The sequence below is a fragment of the Bos indicus x Bos taurus genome, chromosome X (genome assembly GCF_003369695.1).
Source record: "Bos indicus x Bos taurus breed Angus x Brahman F1 hybrid chromosome X, Bos_hybrid_MaternalHap_v2.0, whole genome shotgun sequence".
In the NCBI taxonomy this organism is placed as follows: Eukaryota; Metazoa; Chordata; class Mammalia; order Artiodactyla; family Bovidae; genus Bos; species Bos indicus x Bos taurus.
In genome coordinates, this window is record NC_040105.1 from 62,208,911 (window position 1) to 62,235,025 (window position 26,115).

The window sequence follows — 26,115 nt, forward strand, 5'->3', positions numbered from 1 at the left end:
ATCCCCAGGTCTGGAAGTTCTCCTGAAGAAGAGAATGGCTACTCACTCCAGTATTCCTGCCTGGAGAATTCCATGGACACAGGAACCTGGCAGGCTACAGTTTATGGAGTCACAAACAGTCAAACACAACTGAGCTACTAACACACACATACACCATATACCTTAGGGCTTAATATCTCCAGTTTAAAATTCAAAATCAATAAATGTATACAAACTATTCAGGGCCTTTGTAAAAAATTCAATGACTGTCTATAATGGGAAAGAAATAGGGGTTCATGACGAAATAACAACAGACAATCAAAAAGAGCAAACTGTTTCTACACTGGAGAAGTAGTATGTTTCTGATTGGCCACTGGGAAAAACAGAACCCCTGGATGATAGCTTATTGATACCAGAGCTGAAATTGTGTCAGGCCCTGGGGTAGGTACTAGGAATGCATCACTGATAATGGAGATTTTGCCCATTCAAACAAGAAAACACCTAGTAGCATCATATGGATTCTAAAAATCTTTATTATTTACGAGGAAGTAGGCTATTTCCAAAACCACTTCCCTGCATATCTCTCTTCACATACTCAGCTCAAGATGGAGAACAATAAGAAGGTCCAGAAAACACTCAACAAACTCAATGTCCTGCCCTACCCAACAATAGCCAATAAATTCACAGCTTAATTTAGTCTTTGAGAACTATAATGGCCCTCAACTCTGCCATTCTAGAGGAAAAGCAGCTGTAGACAATATGTAAACAAGTGAGTGTAGCTACATGCTGATAAAATGTTATTACAAAAACATATTATTTACAGAAACAGGTGGTGAGCAGAATTAGGTTCATGGGCCCTAGACCTTTTTGAGAAATCAAGTTACTCTTTGTTTTTCCCTTGTCCTTCTGCCCAGAACTCCTGAGAAGGAACAAAGAGCAAAGGTGCAAAGCTAGAAAGTTCCTCAATCAGTTATTCTCAAAATTAGAGGCTATAAAATACTTCAAAGTAAACAAAGCCTGTGAGTATCCATTCTACTTAATTGTACTTATCACCATTAGAAAATAAAAACCTTCACTGGTCCAATGGACAGATCAGAGATACCTTCTCTGGTGTGCCAATGGAAGGACACGTGGATTTTATTAAATATCATGTTAGTAATTCCGGCCTGATGCAGAAACTCAGATAACATCCCATAAGAAACATCAAAGCTACAACTGGCCAGCAGCCTTCAGAACACGCAGAAATTCCTGGAGGGCCACACTTTAAGAAAGTCAGTCCTGAAGGGAGCTACTAACTCCTTGAGGGTGAGACCACTACCAGAAGAAAAGAATTCTCTCTGGAGAGACTTGCCAGGCAAGTGCCTCCTTGCAATGCTTCGATCAGCAAGACCTGCTGGACTTGTTAGACTTGATAAAACAATAGCAGTTACCTTGGTAATACTTCCAGATATGGGCTTCTCTGGTGGCTCAGCTTGTAAAGAATCTGCCTGCAATGTGGGAGACCTGGATTCGACCCCTGGGTTGGGAAGATCTCCTGGAGAAGGGACTGGCTACTCACTCCAGTATTCTGGCCTGGAGAACTCCATGGACCGTATAGTCCATGTGTTTGCAAAGAGTCGGACACGACTGAGTGACTTTCACTCAATGCCAGATATGGACTAGCGCAAAATTGCCTGCTGTCAGAGAAATCTATATAATGGGCTCTGACTAAGAAATATGCCAATTATCCCCATACTGCCAGGGAAGCAGAACCTGATTAAAGGCACAAGGTTAAGAGAAAGGCAAAAGAATTGGTCCTAAATAGCACCAAAGCACACCAATATTTTTGAGCTCCTTTGAAAGGGGGCTAACATGTGGCATGAGAGGGTCCAACAGAATTTAAATCACAATTTGGAGGTTGGCAGGTGACACATCAGAGTAAGGACAGGTAACCAGACATAAAAACAAGGAACATTAAGGCAAGGTCACTGAAAAGGAGGGAGAAGGAAATGGCAGCTGGCAACAGGTAACACTGAGGGTTTTACAGAGAATGAGTTGCATTGGAGATGGTGTTAGGAGGAAAGGCTCAAGGAACAGCAGAAGGCTGGATGCAAAGCCAGGTCAGAGCTGAGACAGACATCGGGAAGAATCAGATTGTTAGGGGAAACATACTGACTAAAACCGCCCACCCTGGCACCATAGTAACCATTTGTGTGAGTTATTTTATGACAAGAGGTCCTGGTAAGGTACACAGAACTAACAAGCCACCACCAAACGGAAGAATTTGGGAAAGGTTGAAAAGAGATGCCATGTGTCCTACTACCTCCCAGAATCCTCCTCGCTGGGATCCATCTTGGTTGAACAATGTGTGTACCACCAAGAAGGATCCATAAATCAAAATGATTGGCCAGAAACTAATCCCATCATCATAAAACCCAAGACTGTGAGCCATGTGGCAAAGCAGTTCTCCTGGGAATCCTTACCCTACTGCTCTCGACCTGGGTGCCCCTTTCCAATAAAGTCTCTTGCTTTGTCAGCCCATGTGTCACCTTGGACAATTCATTTCTGAATGTTAGACATGAGCCCATTCTTATTTTCCTTGTACATAAGAGGCTAATATAGAGAGGTGGTCCAGAGAATTTTGGATACTCTTTTAGGGCCTAATCCAGTAACAGCACATTGAGTGGCCTATCAGCAAATTCTTTGCCAGACCTGAGAATGAGCATTTCCAGCATCATGGGATGAAATGGTCATGAAATGCACCACCCAAACCATGATCAAATTTATGACCATGAATAAGCCCTACCAATTGGAAACTGGCACTTGCCATCTACCTCTATAAAAATTAGACCATGGCCACTGCAACTTCTGACCTGCAACACTCCCTGAAAGAAGTTCAGGGTGGAGATCAGGAATGAGGCGCTCTGTGCTCTGGGAAACACTGGCAGAACAGGCCTTCAGATAGATATTTTCAGGAGATTTTATGAGTCCCAATTCTTGCATCTTCTCATACCTAGAGAAACACTAACATAGTTAATGGTGACATCTGCCTTGGCTAATAAGGACAATTGAAGTCAAAATGGAGTAGTTATGGTTCAGACATCCAAGGAAATATTTAGGTGACATTATGGGTATAATTCAGACAAGTTCTTTACAGGAACTTGAGTTTTCTGAGCTGTGTCAGACTTGTGGATCCCACCAGATGTCCCTGGATATTCTCAAAACAATGTCTGCTGGCAGCCAGTAACTGCAACCTTACTTTTTAAAGGTTCCTTCTTGTATTACATTTCTAGACAAGGAAATTGCTTTAGATCATACATTAACAAAAAGAAGAGACATGTAATGATGACCAATAGCACCTGTTATCTGTATGTCAATACTAATTTAAATGTTAAAACCTACTTAGATAAAACTAACAGAGAAGGCAATGGCATCCCACTCCAGTACTCTTGCCTGGAAAATCCCATGAATGGAGGAGCCTGGTGGGCTGCAGTCCATGGGGTCGCTAAGAGTCGGACAGGACTGAGGGACTTCACTTTCACTTTTCACTTTCATGCATTGGAGGACATGGCAACCCACTCCAGTGTTCTTGCCTGGAGAATCCCAGGGATGGGGGAGCCTGGTGGGCTGCCGTCTATGGGGTCGCACAGAGTTGGACACAACTGAAGTGACTTAGCAGCAGCAGCAGCAGCAGATAAAACTAAACAACTGGCTACCTGGCCATAAGTCCCCCCAAAATGCTAGGTCCAGACTGGGTTTCAGGCTTATTCTTCTGAAAAGAAATGAGATTTATTTTGTCTATTAAAATTCTAATTGTCGCTCCTCTGACTACTTCTAATTGGGTCTGTTACAACAAAATGGTACACCAAGGGATTGAGGTTTTAATCATACAAGACTCACATTCAGGACTTGGAACTCGAATACTTCCAATTCAGTGTCTATTCTCCAAACTGAAGGCAGCACTATGCCCCATTTTGACAGGAAGTTGTCAGAGCCATAGCTGCCCAGTTCCCTGAATTAAAACTGAGCAGGACTCTGGGACTCTTCAGTACACAAATCCTTTCTGTGTCCCCTGTTTCTTGTTCGTAGGATATAGGCTTTGTTCAGCATCGTTGACCTTCCCTGAGTTCCAAAGGGCAGACTCAAACCACTGCTGGTCAGGGAAGGGAGGGGATACAGAAACAGGGGAGGAGCAGTTAAGTGGTGGTACAGCCTTGGGGCAAGGTCCTGGTTCCTATTCAAGGAATATCCATAGCAATACCTTTGATTTCATTGCAGAACTGGAGTCCCCAGCCAAGTGGAGTATGGTAACCAGGCTGAGAGCAAGATTCCTGGAGTACTACCCTGCTACCTCACCACCAACAAATCAGAAGAAAGTCACATATCCTGCATCCCTCACTCCAAATGTTGCCTTCCTTTTCTAGGCCCGGTGATGACTGTCCTGTTAGGCCTCCTGTTTGGCCCCTATCTGTTTCATCTCTGACACGGTCCAACAGTTTCTGGCTGAATTGCTGTTACTACGAGGGTGAAAACTGGTTTCAGGCACAGAATACCTTGATTTAGATCAGGTAGAGGGAGACTTCTGCTCTACTAGGCAGGACTACAACAACTCTCAGCTGTAAGTAGTTACAGATGAAAGAAACCTCCACCCCAGTTCCCAAGAAGTATCCTGAGTATGAAGTCTCTCAAGCGGAAGTTGTTACAGGAACACACTGACTAAAACCACCCACCCTGGGCAGGTACCACAGTAACCATTTGTGTGAGTTATTTCATGGCAAGAGGTCCTGGTAAGGAACACAGAACTAACAAGCCACCACCACCTGGAAGAATTCAGGAAAGGTCAAAAGGAGATGCCATGTGTCCTACCACCTCCAAGAATCCTTCTCGCTTACATCTATATTGGCTGAGCGATGCATGTGCCACCAGAAAGGACCCCAAGTCAGAATGATTGGCCAGAGACAACCCAGAAACTAATGTCAACACCATAAAACCTGAGACTGTGAGCCACATGACAGAGTAGTCTCCTGGGTTTCCTTAACCTACTGCTCTCTGCCAGGGCGCCCCTTCCCAATAAAGTCTCTTGCTTTGTCAGCACATTTGCATCCTCAGACAATTCACTTCCAAGTGTTAGACAAGAGTCCATTCTCAGGCCCTGGAAGGGCTCTCCCTTCCTGCAACAAGGTAACTATTACAGGAATGTACCATACAGGAAAAGCCAGAGACACAAATTTCCCATACACATCCTGTAAGGTATAAGTACTGACCCCTTTCTCCAGAGCATACATCAGAACATAGTAGAAAATTTGCATCCCTTAGGAACCAGAATATCTGGGTTTTGATCTTATTTGCCACACACTGCTGAGTAGCTCTAAGCAAATCACTTAACTACTCTGAATTTCAATTTCCTCATCTATAAACCTGTGAAACCATTATCTTTCCTTTGTTAATTTATCTATATAAAAAGAACATTAACAGTACCCTGCTTGATTGGTTCACAGGGTTGTTGTAGAGATCAAACTGTTTGGTGAACTGAAAAATACGAAGAAAGATGTTATACTTTTATTATTCTTATGAAATGTTATTATTTATGGTAACAGTTTAAACAAATAACTTCACATAAGAATTAAGCTGGTTTTAAACAAGATGTGTATTAGCCCCAAAATTCAATATTCACAGATAACTTGGGCTAAAAAAATGTCTGTACCACATACAAAACTTGCAGAATCAAAAACCAAACAGCCTATTAAAATATGTCCCTATTTTTCTTCCTTGTTAACTAATTTACAATTTTAGGTTTATATTCCATCCTAAAGATATAATCAAAAAAGCCTAGGATCACCCTCTCCCTCATCCAGTATGAAGCTTCCCTAATTCCTTTTAACCACCTCCACTGACTTCAGAGAATTCTCCTTTTAAGGCCTCTACTTTGGTTTAGATGGTCTTCTCGGCAGGCACCTTCACAGAATAGCCCAAGTTTGATGACGCCAGAAACTCTACCACAAGCTCTGGTCTATTGGTCCTGTTTGCTACCATTCATCTACTGCTGTTCTCCAGCTTACAAGCCTATCCTAATGGCTACTTCCTATAGAGGTGTGTACTGGAAATGGCTGCTCCCATTTCTCTACAGAAGGCCCTATGTCTCGTCTTCATAACTCTACTTTCTGAATCACATGTTCCTCTGAACAGCACTTATATTCTCTTTCATTATTAAAGGAAATAAAATAAAAATGGAACAGTGCAAATATTCAGAAAATCTAAGTCTTAGTTCTACTACTGACTAGCAGCATGAAAGTTCTTAAACTCTGTAAGCCTTAGTTTCCTCATCTATAAAACAGAGGTAACACTTTTCTTCCCAGATTAAGTTAAATATGTACGTGAAAGCGCCTTGTACATTATAAAGTGCTCTGCAAATATTAGCTTATGCCCATATCTATATCTATTGCCCACATCCAGGTAATTGGTTAACCTGAGTGAGATCATGTTCATGGATCCCAGCCTTGTTGTTGCCCAGTACAAACATGACCAATCCTAAATCTCAACTCAATTTGTATTAGAGTTGCTTCTTCCTCATTCGTAATTGGATTCTCTAAATTCCACATATCTAGGGGTAAATGTTCTATCATATAAGGTCTGTTTTCTCATCTTCCATTTCATCAAATTCCTACTAAGTAGCAAAGGCCAACCGGAAAAAGCACATCAGTGACTTCAGATTTCCTGACCTTCCCCTACTCCATTCTTGCAGGTCTGTGAAATGCTTGGCTGCCTTCAGATCAACAACTGGAGGTGCATTCTTGGCAAAAAGCAGTGAAGAGGAAATAATTATTTTCTTTCACAAGCTGAAACTGATTCTGAAAAAAATCACAGGCTCAGCAAAAAGGAGGTTGGTGAAGGGTAGAGACTGTTTTCGAAAGGCACAGTGACACTGCACAGAGCCCAAGAGTGGGACTGATTATTGGGTTCCCATACTGACTTTGTGATTAACTATCTCAGTGACCTTAGACAATGAACATACCCTCTTAGGTTTGTTTCCTCATCTGAAATATGGAAGAATTACATGAAATGTGCTCTTAATTCCCTTAGAATTTTATGAGTCCATTTCCAGCAAGATACTGCCCAATTATCAGAAAAAAAAGGGAACAGTTACACACCATCTGCTTTTCACAAAGGAAATGCAAACAAAATGCCAAGAAACCCCAGATTTCCCTCCCCTTTCATTCTGCTGATTCAGCCATATACTCCCTGACTGAGTTGTTACCCAACTGCTTTCCCATTTAGTACCACAACAGAACAATCACTTCCACAAACCCTGGAACACTGGGCTTAGAATCTAGAAGACAAATCACTCCAGATAAACCAAATATGGAAAGATATCAATATTTCCAATGTTAAGAGCAAGAGAAATTCAGCATAGTGATAATGGCGGCAGAGACATTCTCTTAAGAATTCTCTTTTCAGTTTTTTTTTTTTTCCCTGCTCTAAGCAAAAGTTGTAAGGGGCAGCTATAAAATACCTCAATGGCTTGTTATCCACCCTCCTCCCCCGACCTAATGAATTCAGGATGGATGAGTTCAGGATTAGTCTCCAGCTGTTAACTGCCACATGCATAATACATATTTTTTCAATCACAGGGAAAGGCTCTTTCCACAACAGCCTGACTCTGGAAAGAGAGTTGGAAGCTGAAATGTGGCTCTCCTGCTTCTGGGAAGTCCTTAATGAAAACCTTTTGCAAAGAACTGCCTTGAAATTCCTAATATGGCACTGTGGGGCTGGGCCTACTGCTTGCCTCTCGTGAGAAATTCCATGCAGCCTAGGGATAAAAATAACATGGGGGGGAGGACTTTGTCACCCTTTAGTAATGCCACACATTTTCCAATATACACTATATTCTACATGAAAAGCAGCTGCATTTGCTGTAAAAAGCCAACAGATGAGCAGAAAGACGAGAGGCTTCTGGAACTGCCCAACCAGCTGGTGTAGGCTCTTGGAGCAGGAAACAAAGGGGACAGGTGGCACACCACCAAGATGTAATATACTGCCATTCTTCTGGGACAAAAAGAAAACAAAACCAGGCCCTAATTAAACTGGGGCTAGAGTGCTCAACAGGGACACCACCCGATCACAGCCATGATAATGGAGGGAAGAAAATGAAAGGAAACTTTCCACTAGCACAGTTCTTCACTGCCAAGTGAGTCACTTCAAACAAAAGCACCCCCAGCCCCAGTAAAGAACATCCACAGTCTTAATGCAATGTACCTACTTTAGAGTACAGTACAGAAAGAGCCTTGGAATGGGAAACCAGAAAACCTGATTCTGGTCCCAATTCATACTCTAGCTCTAGACCCCTGACAGTTCTCTCTTTGCTTCCTTTCTCTAGATATAAACTCAACAGAATGGATGTGAAGCTTTCTAAACAACTTCCCAGGTCTTTTGTTCTACAAGGAAGAGCCAAAGGAAGATGTAGGTATATAAGCCAAGGACCTCTGTTTCTCCAAGCAGTCTTTAAAAAATAATGGCCTTGAGATATGACTCACATACCATAAAATTCATGTATTACAGTGTACAATTAAGTGGTTTTTAGTATGCTCACAGAGTTGTGCAACTATCATCACAATCTAATTTTAGAAAAATTTCACAATCGCCAAAAGAAATCCTTTACCCATTAGTAGTCAAAATAATGCTAACCCTCTCTCTCAGCCCGAGACAACCAGTCACTTAACATACATAGTTCATTTAATGTTTTTAGCATAATAAGGTTCGGAGAAGGCAATGGCACCCCACTCCAGGGGAAAATCCCACAGATGGAGGAGCCTGGTAGGCTGCAGTCCATGGTGTCTCGAAGAGTCGGACCCGACTCAGCGACTTCACTTTCACGCATTGGAGAAGGAAATGGCAACCCACTCCGGTGTTCTTGCCTGGAGAATCCCGGGGATGGGGGAGCCTGGTGGGCTGCCGTCTGTGGGGTCACACAGAGCTGGACACGACTGAAGTGACTTTGCAGCAGCAGCAGCAGCATAATAAGGTAGTGGACTTTTAAAAATATCTGCATCTGTTGATATAATGTTTTCCCCTTATTCCAATTATTTTGTATGATATAAATATTACACTATTATACTGACAGATTTTCAGATATTAAACTAACTTTGCAGTCCTGGAATAAATTTAACTTGCTTATGACGTATAATTCTTTTTATATGTTGCTGGATTTGGTTTGGCTAGTATTTTGTTGAGGGTTTTTGCATCTATATTCTTTTTAATATATTTTATTTACTTATTTATGTTTGACTGTGCTGGGTCTTCACTGCTGCATGTGAGTTTTCTCTAATTGTGGTGAGCAGGTGCTACTCTTCGTTGTGGTGGGTGGGCTTCTCATTGCTATGGCTCCTCCTGTTGTGGAGCATTGGCTCCAGGGCACAAGAGCTTTAGTAGCTGTGGCACACGGTCTCAGTAATCGCAGCTGGTAGGCCCTAGAGTGCAGGCTCAGTAGTTGTGCCTGGGCCCAGTTGCCCCAAGGCATGTGGAATCCTCCTGGACCAGGGACTCAACTCATGTTCCCTGCACCAGCAGCTGGACTCTCAAGCACTGGACCACGAGGGGAGTCTGGTTCTATATTCTTAAGGGAATTAGGTCAATAGTTTATTTGTGATGTCTTTGGGTTTTGGTATGTTAATTAAAGTGAAAGTGAAAGTGAAGTCGCTCAGTCGTGTCCGACTCTTTGTGACCCCATGGACTGTAGCCCACCAGGCTCCTCCCTCCATGGGATTCTCCAGGCAAGAGTACTGGAGTGGGTTGCCATTTCCTTCTCCAGGGGATCTTCCCAACCCAGGGATCGAACCCAGGTCTCCCACATTCCAGGCAGACGCTTTAACCTCTGAGCCACCAGGGAAGCCCCGTATGTTAATTAGAGTGGCCTCAAAGAATGTGTTAAGAAACTGCTAACTTTTGGAAGTTTGAGAAGGATAGGGTACTAATTTTCCTTTAAATGGTTGGAAAAATTCATCAGTACAGCCATCTAAGCCTGGGCTTTTCTTTGTGGGAAGTATTTTGATTACTGATTCAAAATACTACCCACTAATTTTTAGTTGTTATGGGTCTATAGAGACTTTCCATATATTGTGGAGTCAATTTTGGTAGTTTGGGTCCTCCTAGAAATTTGTCCATTCTATCTAAATTATATAATTTATTAGCATACAGCTATTTATAATATTCCCATTTGTTCTTTTTTATTTTTTTTTAGTTTGGTAATAGTGTCTCCTCCTTCATTTATGCTTTTAATAATTTGAGTCTTTTCTCTCTTGTCAGTCTAGTTAATGGTTTCTCAGTGTTGTCATTTTTAAATACAAACTATTGATTTTTTAAATTTTCTGTTTTAAATAGAGAAAAGAGATCTTCCTATTCTTTATTTCATTTAGTTCTGCTGTAATTTTATCATTTCTTTCCTTCTACTTGCTTTCAGATTTGTTTGTTCTTTTCCTAGTTTCTTAATGGTCAGGTTATTGAATTATGATCTTTTTTCATTCCTAATATAGTTGTTTAAAGCTATAAAAATTTCCCCTAAGCACTGCTTTAGCTGCATCCCATCAGTTTTGTCACACTGAGTTTTCATTTTTTATTCATTCCAAAATATTTTCTAATTTCCCTTGTGATAGCTTCCTTGACCAACTGGTTATTCAGGAGTGTGATGTTTAATTTGCACATATTTATGAACTGTGTAAATATTCTTCTCTTATTGATTTGTAATTTTATCCTGCTGTGGCTACAGAACATAATTTGTATAAAGAAATATATTCAGGCAAGTTTTATGGCCTATCAGACAGTCTGTGTTGGAAAACGTCCCATGTGCTCTTAAGAAAAAATGTGTATTCTGCTGCTGTACGAGTATTCTGCAGATGTCTATAGAAGATCTACTTGGTTTACAGTGTTGTTCAATTCCTCTATTTACTCATTGAGCTCTAGTAGTTCTTCTATCCATTACTGAAAGTACAGTATTGAAGTCTCCAACTATTACTGTTAGACTATCTATTTCTCCCTTTACTTCTGTCTACTTTTGCTACATGAATTTTGGGGCACTGTTGTTAGGTGAATATGTTTATAATGGATACCCTCCCGATATATTTATGGTTTTACCATTATAAAATGTCTTGTTTGTATGTCATGAAAATTTTGTCTTAAAATATATTTTGTCTGATGTTTATATAGTCATCCTAATTCTCTTTGGTTACTGTTTGCCTGGTACATTTTTCCATCCTTTTTCTTTCCACCTACTTGTATCTTTGAACACAAAATATGTATCTTAAAAGACAGCATGTATTTCAATCAATTAATCCATTTTTGAGCAGTTTATCCACTTTGCCAATCTGTATCTTTCTATTAAAAGTGTGTATTTCATTTACATTTTATCTTACTGATAAGATTTATGTCTGCCATTTAGTTTGTTTTCTATATGTCATCTTTTTTCCTCTACTTTCCCATTACTAACTTTGTGTTAAATATTGTCTACTGTACTATTTTGATTCTCATTACTACTTTCACTATATTTTTTTTTCTTAGTGACTTACCTCAGAATTAAAATTACAATATTGTTTAGATTAATTTTAACTTAACTTAGAAAACATACAGAAATGTTAAGAAAGTAAATGTTAGTCGCTCAGTTGTTGTCTGACTCTGCAACCCCATGGACTGTAGCTCCCCAGGCTCCTCTCCCCATGGAATTCTCCAGGCAAGGATACTGGAGTGGGTTGCCATTCCCTTTTCCAGGTGATCTTCCCCACCCAGGGATCGAACTGGGATCTCCCCCATTGCAAGTAGATTCTTTACCGTCTGAGCTACAGGGAGGAACCCAAATAAAGTCTGTCACTGTTTCCATTGTTTCCCCATCTATTTGCCATGAAGTGATGGGACCAGATGCCATGATCTTAGTTTTTTGATTGCTGAGTTTTAAGCCAGCTTTTTCACTCTCCTCTTTCAGTTTCATCAAGAGGCTCTTTCGTTCCTCTTTGCTTTCTGCCATAAGGGTGGTGTCATCTGCATATCTGAGGCTATTGATATTTCTCCCAGCAGTCTTAATTCCAGCTTGTCCTTCATCCAGCCCAGCATTTCTTCTGATGTACTGTGCATAGAAGTTAAATTATAAGGGTGACAATAGACAGCCTTGACGTACTCCTTTCCAATTTGGAACCAGTCCATAGTTCCATGTCTGGTTCTAACTGTTGCTTCTTGACCTGCATACAGATTTCTCAGGAGGCAGGTAAGGTGGTCTGGTATTCCCATCTCTTTAAGAATTTTCCATCATTTTTCTTTCAGCATTTTGAATATGCCAAGCCACTGCCTTCCCATCTCCATGGTTGCTGATGGGAAATCAGCTCTCAATCCTATTGAGGGTGCTTTTCAACTGATGAGTTAGTTTTCTCTTGCTTCTTTTAAGATTCTCTCTTTGCCTTTGGTTTTCATCAATTTGACTATAATGTATCTTAGGAATGGATTTTCTTGAGTTTATCCTACTTGGGTTTTTTGAGCTTCTTGGATCTGGATATTAGTGTTGTTCATCAAATTTGGAGAGTTTTGGCCATTATTTCTTCAAATATTCTTTCTGTTTTTTTCTATCTTCTTCTGGGATTCTCATTACACAAATGTTGATACACTTGATGGTGTCACATAATATCTGGGGTTCTGTTCATTTTCTTTTCATCTTTTCTTTCTTTTGCTTAGATTGGATAATCTCAGACTAGATTATTTCAAGTTCTATGACTCTCTTCTGCTAGTTCAAATCCGCTGTTGAACCTCTCTAATGGATTTTTCATTTTAGCTATTTTATTTTTCAACTCTAGAATTTTTATCTGACTCTTCCTTATTATTTTCATCTCTTTATATTGTCTCGGTGAAACACTGTTCTCAGGCTTTCCTTGTCTCTTTGGCAAAACACTGTTCTCAGGCTTTTCTTTAAATCTTTAGACATGGTTTCCTTTAGTTCTTTCCCTGGTGATTCAGATGATAAAGAATCTGCCTGCAATGCAGGCAACCTGGGTTTGATCGCTGGGTCAGAAAGATCCCCTGGAGAAGGGAACGGGCTACCCACTCCAGTATTCTTGCCTGAAGAATTCCATGGACATAGGAGCCTGGCAGGTTACTAGAGTCTGTGGGGTCACAAAGAGTCAGACATGATTAAGAGACTAACACAAATATTAGCTGATTTCATTTTTTTTGTCTAAATTCCAACGTTTAGACTGCAGCAGGGACAGTTTCTATTGACAGCTTTTTTCCTGTGTATGGACCATACTTTTCTGTATCTTTGCATATCTGATCATTTGTTGTAGAAAATGGGGCGTTTTAGACACAATATAATATGGTTCTTCTGGAAATCAGATTTCCCCCAGGTTTTGTTGTTACTGTTTTTGTCACTATCACTGTCGCTGTTTGTTTAGACATAGTTCTTAGACAGATTCTATAATGTTTGTATTCCTTGGAGTGTATCCCCTGAAATCTCTGCCTGGTTAGATAAGTGTCCAGCTAATAATTGTTCACAGATCTCCTTAAATGTCTTGAACCATTAAGTCTTCTAGTTTTTTCTGAGGTGCTCTGTGTTGCATGTTGGATCATTTCTTCAACATTTAGCCAAACAGTTTATAACTACCTCAAGTTCAGCCATAGGAGAGAAATTATTAAAAGGCCTTCTCGGGTCCTTTCTAGGCACACGCACAGCCCAGGGCATGCACATGGCCATCTAGATCCCAGGAATGTGTCAGATCTTTTCAGAGCCCCCAGTATATGTTTCATTCCCCTTTTACGTTTTTGGCCAGGCTTTTGCTTGCCCTACTTAGTTTCAGTTAGTCTAAATTACCTGAGATGTTAAACATCTTGGGGATAGAACTTTTCCCACTGAGGTAGCTCTAAGTCAGGTAAAGTAATGAGAAGCTGTGTGAATGAGGCTTCTCTAGCTAGCTTTAAGACATATTAGATAATGACAAGACTATAGGTCTGTGAGTTTTTGAGGAACTACAAACCCAGTCTCCCCACTAAGGTGTTAAAAGGTTACTGGTTTCCATAGCTACTGTGGTCAAAGGACTGTTAGTTTTCAAGGCTACCACAAAGCTCTGGAGAAGGGAATGAGAGGCAGGGTTAAGTTAAAATGCCACAAAATCTGCCGCCACTAAGGCTCAACGTGCTTCCATCCATAAACACTCTTCAGATTGTCATGAGCCTTTTGGTTCATTTACAGAGTTCTGAAAATGTTGATTTTAACAATTTTTGCCAGTGTCCTTTTTGTTTTTATGGAGGAGTTGATTTTATGAGATCTTTAATTTACCATTCCCTCCAAGTACAATCCTAAAGAAATCTTGCTCCAGTATGACTAACAATTTGCCTACAATGAACACATTCCTGAGTAGGTGGAAGCTGAAAAAAGCACTAGGAAAAGTCTTTCTAAAAGATAAGCAAAATATTGCCAGTTATTACCTCTAGTGTGAAGATCTGGGGAACTGGGACACAGGAGGCAAAAAAGGTTTACCCTTTTGTACCTTTTGAAATTTTTACCATGTTCATGTGTCACTCACTCAAAAAACATTTTTAATATAACTATAAAAGGAGGAGTGGAGTTCCCTGGTGGCTTAGTGGTTAGGATTCCATGCTTTCACTGCTCTGGCCCAGGTTCAATCCCTGATCAGGGAACTGAGATCCCACAAGCCATGCAGTGTGACCAAAGACACCATGAGATATACTACACCCTATTGAGAGTTTAAGCGTCACTCTTCATTCACTTAGAGAGTCTTGCTCGTTATTAGGACCGTTAACTACCACAGCAATAGAGCAGATATCTTTGACTTAAGAATTCTTTTCCTCAGTGTATTCTTTTTTGCTATGGACAGTTGTATCCCCATGGTCTAGCTCATTTTCCCCCTACAATGATCCACTTTTATAATATGTGATAGAATATATATCATATCCTGAACTTCTTCATAGCTCTTCTCACAACTGTAATTACATTATGTGAGTAATCAGACATTTAATGTATGCTCCAAGTGGGCAAAGCCCGTATCAGCCTTATTCACCATTTTATCTCCAGTTGTCCAGTTGCCGGACACATAGTGGGTGCTTCGTAAATCCTTTTTGAATTAAAATTAATTACCTTTACATTGTGTAAGGCTTTAGCACTTGATACAAGCCCGGTAAAGCATCATGAGGGCCCTCCACCCGATGGAGGTAGGAGGTGAAAAATTCAGCTCTAGATTTCCAGAAAACTCCTCTGGAAAAGCATGTATCTTTCCAGATCATTATGAACTTTTAGGAAATTTCTATAGTAACTGATTAGAGAAACAGATATCGGATTAAACAGAAGGTTTGGGTTATGCTTTACAAAACAAGACTGTAAAAATGAAGCTGAAAAGTAATTTTCCTTCATCACTTTAAACTCTGAAAAACTTTTCTTAATAAGCAAATCAAGGCATAATCTTCCCTGTACCATTCACCATCCATTTTTTAAAAACCGCTTCTGGTAAATGGTCACACACTGAAAGGCTGGCTTGGTTCACTTTTGCACCCTAGTCCCTACAGCACTCCAGTCTGGCTACTTTGGAATCTGGTCTTCCGAGGGCCTTCTATGAATATACTAATACTGCCTCCAGCAAATTCCATTTGACTTTGCTTCGTACCTACTAAGAGCAATACCATATAACATACTCATTACATTGATCTGAGCTACTCTTCAGAATATCTAAAATACAGTCCTTCCCTCAGTATCTGTGGGGAATTGGTTCCAGAACCCCTGTGGATACCAAAATCCACAAAATATTCAACTCTCTATATACAGTGGTGTAGTATTTACATATAATCTACCCACATCCTCCTATTACTTATAGTATCTCATGTAAATGCTATGTAAATAGTTGCTAGCATGTGGCAAATCAAGTTTTGCTTTGGGGAACTTTCTGGAATTTTTTTCCAAATATTTTCTATCCCCAGTTGGTTGAATCCAGAGAGGCAAAACTTGCAGATACAGAGCCGACTATAACAACATGTCCTCCAAGGCACTGATTAACTATCACCAGGATAATGACAGGATATCTGCTGACTGAAAATGTATATATTACATCACCAACTCCTCCCTGCACACCATAGCACTACACCCACTCCAGAGGGATTAAAAGCTTTGGTCTCCCTCAGTATAGAGCTATTCAAGACAGAATTGAAAAGCACCAGGTTGGGACCCCTCAAGAAGCATTCATCAAGAGGATAATTAAATAGGCTAGCATGATTCATGTCATTTATTCACATGGAACATATCAGTTCCTTTTGTCCATTCTCTCAGAGGAAAGGCGAATTTGCTCCAAAGTTTCCAATGGAATCAATTTAGGTTGCTTGACTGTGCAATACAGTGGCATCCCAGAAAACAGAATGAGGAAACCAGGAGGAACCCTAAAGCTCACTGACAAAACCTCTAATTTTAGAAATGGGAAAACTCAGGTTCATGAAACTAAAGACTTACTCAGAGTCATATAGCTAGGAGGTGGCACAGTTGGAACCAGCACCCAGGTTCTCTGTGTGTAAAGCTAGAGACGGCTCCATAAAGTATATTCAATATGAAATTTGCCTCAAAAATGGAACTGACCCATCCTTTCAGGAAAACAAAAATTTACCAAATAGGTGTCCCAGTTGCCAAAGCAAGAGCTGAACAGGTACCCCAAATGGTCATCTTAATGTAAACATCTAAAACTCTTTATCTTTAAAAGTGCAGAATGTAAGAAAATGACATTTTTGCATTCTTTTAAAACATAAGTTTCCATTAGTCCAAGACAGCCTATGTGTTTGTGGTTTGTGCATGTATATGAGTGAGCTTAATGATATAATTCTTTTTTCTGACATCTGTTTTATACATATAAAGTATGTTATCCTTGGTTTTTGAATGATTACTTTAAATTTTTGTTGAATTTTTTGTATTTCATTAAATACTGCCAGTACACTAATATAATGTGAAACTTTATGTAGGTATAAAATAAGATCTTATAATTAAGTTACTCATTCCCTTCCCAAATGATTAAATTATAATATGCAATGAAAAAGTCATGGAATGTTAGATCTGAAAGTGGGCTTACATATCCCCTATCCATCCTCACTTATGTAAAGCTGCAGACCAAGGACCCCAGCAAAAGACTTACCAAGGTCACAGATCCTATTAGTAGCAGAACCATCACCATACCCATCACATCTAGGGTTTTTTCCCCACTATACCATCATTCTGCCTCTCTCAATTTGCAGTGTCTAGTGGTGCTTCCCCAGAGAAACCTCTTTCTGGAGACTATCACCTTTCATTTTCCTAGCCCATTTCCAAGACTCCTAGACTATTAGAAGTAGATCATCTAGCTCAGGAATTGCAACCTGATTGAATCCAGGCTGTGAACACATTTCATTTAGCTCTCACAGTTTTAAAGAAAGTGAAGGCTTTTGTAATGAGATGAAGCTACTGTATTTTACCCCAATCACTCCAGTCCTATTAACCCACTTCCAATAGCTTCATACTTTTCTATTTTCTCCTTGGCCATGGAGACAGCACTGGAACCTGTGAACCTTGAATCCAGTGCAGGCATAATTAACAGCATGCCAAAGTAAAATAAAATAAACTAAATAAACTAATGGAAAATATTAAACGTGGCATTATGTTTTACCAATAACTATATTCACTACCTTACCAATAAAAAAGTCCATTTAGGTTAACTAGTCATATTAAAGTTCTGCAAACTACAACCACTGAATCAAACCCAGCCCACAGGTATTTCTGTATGCCCCTGCTCTAGCTAAGCTGCAAATGGTTTTTATATTTTTAAACAGCTGAAAAATTCAAAGGAAGATAATATTTTATGACATGAAAATTATGGAAAATTTACTTTTCAATGTCAATAAGTAAAGTTTTATTAGAACACAGCCACTCTCATTTCATGTGTGTATTATCTATAGCTGCTTTCTCACAACAATGGCAATTAAGTAATTGCCACAGAGACTGCTGCTGCTGCTGCTGCTAAGTCGCTTCAGTCGTGTCCGACTCTGTGCAACCCTAGAGACGGCAGCCCACCAGGCTCCCCCGTCCCTGGGATTCTCCAGGCAAGAACACGGGAGTGGGTTGCCATTTCCTTCTCCAATGCATGAAAGTGAAAAGTGAAAGTGAAGTCGCTCAGTCGTGTCTGACTCCTAGCAACCCCATGGACTGCAGTCTACCAGGCTCCTCTGTCCATGGGATTTGCCAGGCAAGAGCCACAGAGACTACATGCCCTCAAAGCCTAAAATATTGCCCTTTACAGAAGAGGTCTGCTGACCCCTGAGCTATATCAAAGAAAATTTAAAGTTCCTAATAATCTGCAGAAAAGTCACAAATATTTGTTTAGAATTGGAACATCTTATATCACTCTCAGATGAATCTTCCTAAAGCACAGTTCAGACGACGCCTCTGTGCTACCAAAAATGTTTTTAATACTCCCTGCCTGTAAAGAAAAGCCTAAAGTACTTAACAGGTCATGCAGAGTCAAGGCCCTCAACCTTTCATTCCAAGGTCATCTCCCAAACTTCTCTTCTTGCACCATATAACCCAGATGACCTGAATTATTTGCTATCCCTTTACATTCTCTATGTCATTCCTACTACATGAAATTCTCTGTCCTGAATATAGTGCAATGCAGGGCCCTCAGAGTCAGATCTGGGTTCTAATTCAGACTCCTGCCCTTATCAGCTGAGAAAGTTACTAAATTCCTCTGAACTTCAGTTTTCTCACAGAAAGAGTGGAAATAATAGTCCTTGCCTCATAAGTCTGTTATAAGATTTTAATTCTTGGCATTCAGGAACATTAAAAAGCAGAGACATTATTTTGTTGACAAAGGTCCATATAGTCATCACTATGGTTTTTCCAGTAGTCATGTATGGATGTGAGAGTTGGACCATAAAGAAGGCTGAGCACCAAAAAATTGATGCTTTTGAACTGTGGTGTTGGAGAAGACTCTTGAGAGTCCCTTGGGCTGCAAGGAGATCAAACCAGTCAATCCTAAAGGAAACATTCATCGGAAGGATGGACGCTGAAGCTGAAGCTCCAATACTTTGGCCATCTGATGCAAAGAGCCAACTCACTGGAAAAGACCCTGATACTGGGAAAGATTGAAGGCAGAAGAAGGGGATGACAGAGGACGAGATGGTTGGATGGCATCACTGATTCAATGAATACAAGTTTGAGCAAGCTCCAGGAGATGGTGAAGGACGGGGAAACCTGGCCTGCTGCAGTCCGTGAGGTCACAAAGAGTAGGACACGACTGAGCAACTGAACAACAACAACATATAGGAACAGCTAAATAAGTGGTAAGTCAATTCTGCCCAATTACAATGCTACTTTCTCCTTTGCTTTCCCTTATCCTTCCACAGGGAAATGACCTCTCCGTCATGTTGTATACCATGGTATCCACCTGTCCCACTCTATGGCTCTGATCCATATCTACTACCTTATACTTTAGTGATCTCTACACATATCTTATCTCCCCTACCCGTCTAGGACCTCCTTGAGGGCAGGATCCCATCTGTGACTTTCTCTGTAACATTTGTAACAACCCTGAGAACAATGGCTTGAATTTAGTATATGAATGAGTATTTACTGAATGAATGATACATGTTCACTGAATTATATAACATTTATTAGGTGTATCATGTTCACTTGTTGTAAATACCTAGCCTAAGTGCATAGAAAATATTCATACAACATCAAGGACCAAAGCTGCCAATATAAAAACAAAGAACAGGGATTTCCCTAGTGGTCCAGTGGTTAAGAATCCACCTTGCAATGCAGGGGACATGGGTTCAATCCCTGGTGGGGGAACTAGGATTCCACATGCCATGGGGCAGCCTGCAAGCCACAACAAAAGACTGCACATGCCCAATGCAACCAAATAAATAAATATTTTTTAAAAAACAAAAAGAAAAGTGGGCAATATATTCACCTTTCAGAGTGCCAATGTTTTTGTCATTGATTTAAATTATAATCACCATTTTTTACTCCAACAATTATGAATAGATCACATTTAAGGGGAGAGAGCAAATCAGTCACTTTCTCAAAGAAGACATACTGAATATCATTCATAACATCAATTACCTCTGAGCACAGATCTAAGAAAATCCAGATATTCAAATAGAATCCATATTTAATAAACTAATTATCACACACAGCTGTGACTAAAACCTTATCTAGAGCTCTGGACAAAATCAAACACAAGCTGGAAATCAAGTTCCAACTAGCTTAACAACTTAAACAAAAACTGCAGCTGATTTTTGCAGCATGAAGCACCAGGTTTCATTGGTTACCAGAAACACTAACCAGTTGATTTGATGGTCAATTTAATAAATTAAATGAAAAAGTGCCAATAATTCTTCTTTACTTTTAATGCCAGATTCCAAACGACAAAATGAATCCACACACATATACAAAATTAATCACTGAGCCATGCCAATATAGGGAATGAATTTTCCACATGATGACAGCAAAAAAAATGTTTCCAACTACTTTTGTTTATGGATTTCCCTTTAGAAACCTACCAAAAAGTATATTCAGCCACTATATTATTAACCTGAAGATGTATTATCAACGACTTAAAATATTTAGCCGTTTCCATTTACAAAATACTTTCACAATCCATTAACTCCTTTGAGCCTCAAAGCAACTCTGTGAGGTGCATACAATTACCCCCATTTTATATCTGAAATATATTATATGTGCCTTCCTATCCCAAAATGGTGAAGCCAAGATTGTAACCCAGGTCTTCTAATCTAATTCCAGTGTTCTCTCTTCCTTTTTCCTCCATACAAAGCAAAAGTATACCTTTGTTTTGCGTCTACCTCACTTACTCTGAAAAAGCTGCCCAGCTAGCCCATTTTGAGGAAGCAGAGTGGGAGTATAAACATTACTGTGGTCAAGACAGCGGGAAACATCCTGTCTTTGCCTCTAGCAAATTATGTTTTTAGAATCATGTAACTTAAAGAAAAGAAATGGAGTCTGGGTTAGCTGCTGGGTTTTATTTCCTAACTGTCCTATTTTTGGCTTTCTATGTATACTCAAGAAAGGAAAACCGCCATAAATACCAAGAACCCCCTGAGCCAAAATAACTCTTAGATCTTCTGCCCATATTCAAGGTTTAAACCTGCATAATTGTTGACTCTCACCACTTTTAATCCCCCAAAAGGAAAGAATAAAAACCGCAACTTACCACTTGCCTAGAAAACTTTTGCCCTTCCTCCACCATTTTATTGAACTGTATTTTCACAAATACTTTCAGCTTATCCTGCACTTCACAAAGCCAGTCCCTTCTGAGGGCTTAGATGAGCTTCATTTAACTATGAATACTGCACTAAGTAGTTTACTGTAACAAGTAAACAAGCAAAAAAAAAAAATCCAAACATTTCCCGCTTTTCCTTTCAGGAACCCTCACCTTTCTAACTACTTTTGTAGCACAACCAGCATATCTTTAACCTCTCAATGAAGTCTATTAAGCGGCAACACACCCCAAACCCTGGGCTAAAGTCTACGGATCAGCATTTCAAATATCCCATCTTTAAGATGCAACCAAGAGTTTACTCTTGTTCAGACTAAAATAAGACACACCATCACATGATCCAATTCAATGAAACAACAAGTAGGAACTTGCAACACTTATGACCAAAGTAGGCAGACAACATATACAGGGAAAGCCCAGACTCCAAGGGGCAAATCAGGAGAGCTGCACAACAAAAACCACTGCACTGCGGCTCCCAAGTCTTGCTCCTTGCTCTTGGTTGGCTGTATTTGCCTTAAGAAGGTCCCCACGCTGGACCAGACACACTATTTGTGGGATAAATCCACTCAGAAAAAAAATATTACAGGTATACAGAATATATTTGCCAGTGACTTTGACTTTATTTTTCATAATCATCCTTCAACCAAGAGAAAAAATGGATTATCACCACCCATTCCCTATCTTCCATTCTTACGGGTATATACTTTGGCACAATGGATTGATCTGCCTGCACTCTTGTTGGGGATGTTTATTATTCTTTCTCTTACTCCAAACCTTCTGCCAACTAGCAGAAATAAAAAATCTATACACAGCGGGGAAGTGGGGGAGGGCCCCAGAGTTCTTAGTTCTGAGGACCTGGAAAGCCAAGCTAGGTGAGGTTCCTTCAACCTGGTGACTCCCAACCTGAGCTCTCTACTATGCTCCCAGGGAGCTGGGCTCTTCCTGCTAGGGACTAGGCAGGTCTTTGTTTCACCTGTGAGGAGAATTCAGTGGCACATGAGGTCATTTAATAATTCCGAACTTAGACCAACCTTGAACACAATCATAACTCAGTAACTTAAAGAGCAAAGGTGCTTTCCTTAGAAAATAACTTGCCATTGGCAATTTTTTACTACCCCCATATTTATCTGCAGCAACTAGAGGCCAAACAGGAACAAAACCCTGACTCAAGCTGCTGGCCTGAATTCCCAATTCTTTAGGAGGTTGTGGGGCAGTCCCTTGGTCAGCTTAGATGTCCCTTTCATACATGGGTATAAACATGTCTGACAATACAAGTGGCCTGTCCCTTTAGAACAGGAGTCTGACAAGAAAGGATAGCTGCTGAACAAGACAGTCCCTCAGCTACAGATCCTGTCTTATAAAACCAAAACCACTAAAGGGGAAAACCCCAATTCTAGTTGTAGCCACCAACTTCCACTTCTACTGACCCCACTTCCAAAATATCCGGAAAACCATGAGCCTCAGACACTTGGGCTGGGGTGTGGAAGATCTCCAAAGGCCAGAAGCACCGGCTCAGGGAAACTGCTCATCAAAGTCTTCCACTTACTTCTCATTGCGCTGATAAGCGCGTTGCCGTCTTTGATCACATCTTTGATGAATTTATTGGTTCTCTCCAATTCCTGCTCATAACACTTGAGCCTCTCGCGGAAATCAGGACTGTCCAGGTAGCAGTCGCTGAACTCCAGCGGGGGATGCCCCATGGTTCTGATGACAGGGATTGGAAGGAGAAAGGAAAGACACAAAGATCAAGAGCATCAGTGGCACAGTACGAGGAAAAGATGGGTTGCGCAGAGTGCAGGACCCGTTTAGGAAGCTGCAGCCTCCCTCCCTTTAGAGGACAGATACCTGTTCAGATGAGATTCCTGGGGAGAGCTGGCTGGTCTGTACCGGAAAAGGGCGGCCCGGCGATTGCTTCAGGTGACGGCAAAAGCTAACTAACGCAGTTGGATCCCGGCGGGGTGCTGCTTAACAAGCAACATGCCCCCTATTCATCGCTCCCCTGACAGGCAGCAGAAACCAACTCGTCTCTTCTCGGGAGAGCGGCTGGATCCTTCCCGAGCAACTGCAAACGTGACACTTTGGCCCGCCCAGGGTGTAGGCGGGGGTGAGCGCTGAGGGTGGGAGGTGCCTCTCCTTGCTCCCAACTGCCGAGCCAGCAGAAGATTTCCTTTGCCGAGCTCCGCGGGTAACCCGGAGTGCACTGTCCCCTCCCCCTTCTTAAAGCCAGCGCCTCCGCCCTTCCCCAGCGAAGCCCATGTACCGAGGCAGGGTACTCGGGTTCCTTAAACTGTATCTTACTTGCACCCTAGGGTCTCTTTACCAGAATCTGCCGTCTCCTAAAGTTCTTCCTGGTCCGAGGGAGCGGCCTTTTGTCCTGCTAAGCGCCAGAGGTGTTAAGCCGGGCGACAATGAAACGTAGCCTTCCTCCAAAGACGCCCGAACGGGAAGAGGAGGGCAACAGCGCGACGCACAATAGCTGCGGTAGCCCGGCGCTTCCCTACGGAAACTGGGGAGCAGTCAGCGCCCTAGACTCCAGTTGGAAAGCGTGGCGGCTTGGGAGATGTAGTCTTTCCGTTTCGCGCCCTGTGACTCCTTCCTGCGATCTCCGCATTACCCCGCCAGGGCGCCGGCTCTCGCAAAGAGTATTCCCAGCACACCCCAGCTAATAGCTGTCCCAGCGCAGCCTCCAAAGGCAGGTGCGCCCGCACTAGTTGTTTTTCAGTCGCCAAGCCGTGTGGGAATCTCTTGCGACTCAATGGACTGTAGCCCACCAGGCTCCTCTGTCCATGGGCTTTCCCAGGCAAGAATACTGGAGTGGGTTGCCATTTCCTTCTCCGGGGCATCTTCCCCACCATCTCCTGTATTAGCAGGCAGATTCTTTACCACTAAGCCACCTGGGAAGCCCCTAGAGTATACCTGGAAAGTTTCCAAAATGGGAGGGAGTGAGAACCCAGGAGAGATCAACTGTGGGATGATGTCTCTCACTTCTCTTTATTTGGCTGGATTGTTTGTTGTTTTTTTCCTTCTTTTTTCCAGCTTCCCTCTGACTGACTCACTTCTGTTTCTCCTCCCTTTCCCATTTCTATGAGCTCTAATTCCCATGTGCCTTCTACCTGAAGGGTTGACTCCTGCTCTTGGATCTCTGTGTTAAGCTCAGAACCCCCTGCCAGAGAAAAGGAGGCCATAATTAGGAATTCATTTTTCCCTGAATAGGACCACAAAGTGTGGTTTTTGTGATCCAACTCATTGCACTGGCTGTTGATTAAAGCATGTGATTTTCCATGTGTAAGTAGAAAAGCTATAAAGAGGATGTTATAAACTGTCTTGCAGCTTCCCTGAGAGGCCTCTTGTCCATTGTCTATTGTAGGAGAACTAGGGCTACTCTTTACAGGTGGCTGCCTTTAGACTCACAGTAGCTAGGGGCTGGAAAATAGTGTGTACATGAGCAAAAAGATTGAATTTAATTTTGGGAAAGTGTTTAGATTACATTGCCTTGTGAAGAAAGCCAGAAAGCCAGATTGTAAATAGAGTAGTAACAGCTTCTCTACCTATGTTAGTATCTTATTGCTGCTGTAACAAATTATCACAACCTTGATGACTTGAAATAGCACAAATTTATTATCTTACACTTTTGGAAGTCAGAAATTAAAAATACAACTCTGTAGGCCATATCAAGATATCAAATAGGCTGTGTTCCTTTCTGGAGACTCTAAGAGAGAATCCATTTCCTTGCCTTTTCCAGCCTCTAGAAGCTGTCCACATCCCCTGGCTCATAGCCCCCTTCCTCCATCTTTAAAGCCAGTAGTGGCCAGTCAAGTCTCTCTCCCACTGCATCACTTTGACACTGACCCTTCTGCCTCCCTCTTTCTCTTATAAGGACCCACCAATAACCCAAGATAATCTCCCCATCTCAAGATACTTAAGCCTGCAAAGTCCGTTTGTCATGTAAGACAATACAGTCACACATTCTAGGGATTGTGACATGGATGTCTATGGGAGAAATATTCTTTACCTTCCACGCAGTCTATAATCCCATAACCCAATGTGTGCATGTATGGGGGCATGCATGCTCAGTGGCTCAGTCGTTTCCAACTCTTTGGGACCCCATGGACTGTAACCCACTAGACTCCTCTGTCCGTGGAATTTTCCAGGTAAGAATACTGGAGTTGGCTGCCATTTCCTACTCCAGGGGATCTTCCACACCCAGGGACCAAACGTGCATCTCCTGCATCAGTAGGCAGATTCTTTACCACTAGAGCCACCTGGGAAGCCCATAACCGACTTCATGATTCCTCAAAACAATCTTATGAAGTTAGTATTATTATTATTATACCCATTTAAAGATGAGACAGCTGAGTTGAAGAGAGGTTAAGTGACTTAACCTTAACTAGTTTAAACTTGAACCTACCCTGCTTTTTGAAAAAAAATATTTTTTTTTTAATTTTTTCAATTGGAGTATAATTGCTTTAGAGTGCCATGTGTACAGTTCTGCTGTACGACAACATGAATCAGTTATATGTATACATATATATACTCCTTCTTGAGCTCCGTCCCTCTTGAACCTCCCTCCTACCACCCATCTCACCCCTCTGGACCATCACAGAGCACCAAGCTGAACTTCTTGTGCTATATGGCAGCTTCCCACTAGCCATCTGACCTACTTTGAAAGGTGTGCTTTTCTTTTTAGACTCTGGGGAAAAGAGGTGGGGAAAAGAAGTGGGAAAGGCAAATCATTTTTAGCAAATATTTAGCAAACATCATTTAGCAAATAGTACTAAATGAATTTATTGACTTGAAAATTGCTTACCTTTCAACTTTATTCATAATTTGTAAATGGATAAATAAACTATAATACATCCATGGAATAGAATATCAT

At 41.2% G+C, this 26,115-nt stretch overlaps 1 protein-coding gene across 4 annotated transcripts in view; it reads right to left on the reverse strand.

Annotated features, from left to right (window-relative positions):
- OPHN1 (oligophrenin 1) overlaps positions 1 to 23,805 on the reverse strand; it is a 627,552-nt gene extending 603,747 nt beyond the window's left edge. The window contains exons 1-2 of one of the 4 annotated variants that reach the window (XM_027535147.1): positions 23,085 to 23,805; positions 22,786 to 22,943 (exon numbers count right to left, since the gene is read on the reverse strand). In XM_027535147.1, the coding sequence (XP_027390948.1) occupies positions 22,786 to 22,939 (154 nt within the window). In that variant the 5' untranslated portion in view covers positions 22,940 to 22,943; positions 23,085 to 23,805. The remainder of the gene's footprint in view (positions 1 to 22,785; positions 22,944 to 23,084) is intronic. The other 3 variants (XM_027535145.1, XM_027535143.1, XM_027535142.1) reach the window with 3 other exon arrangements.
- Positions 23,806 to 26,115: the final 2,310 nt, after the last annotated feature.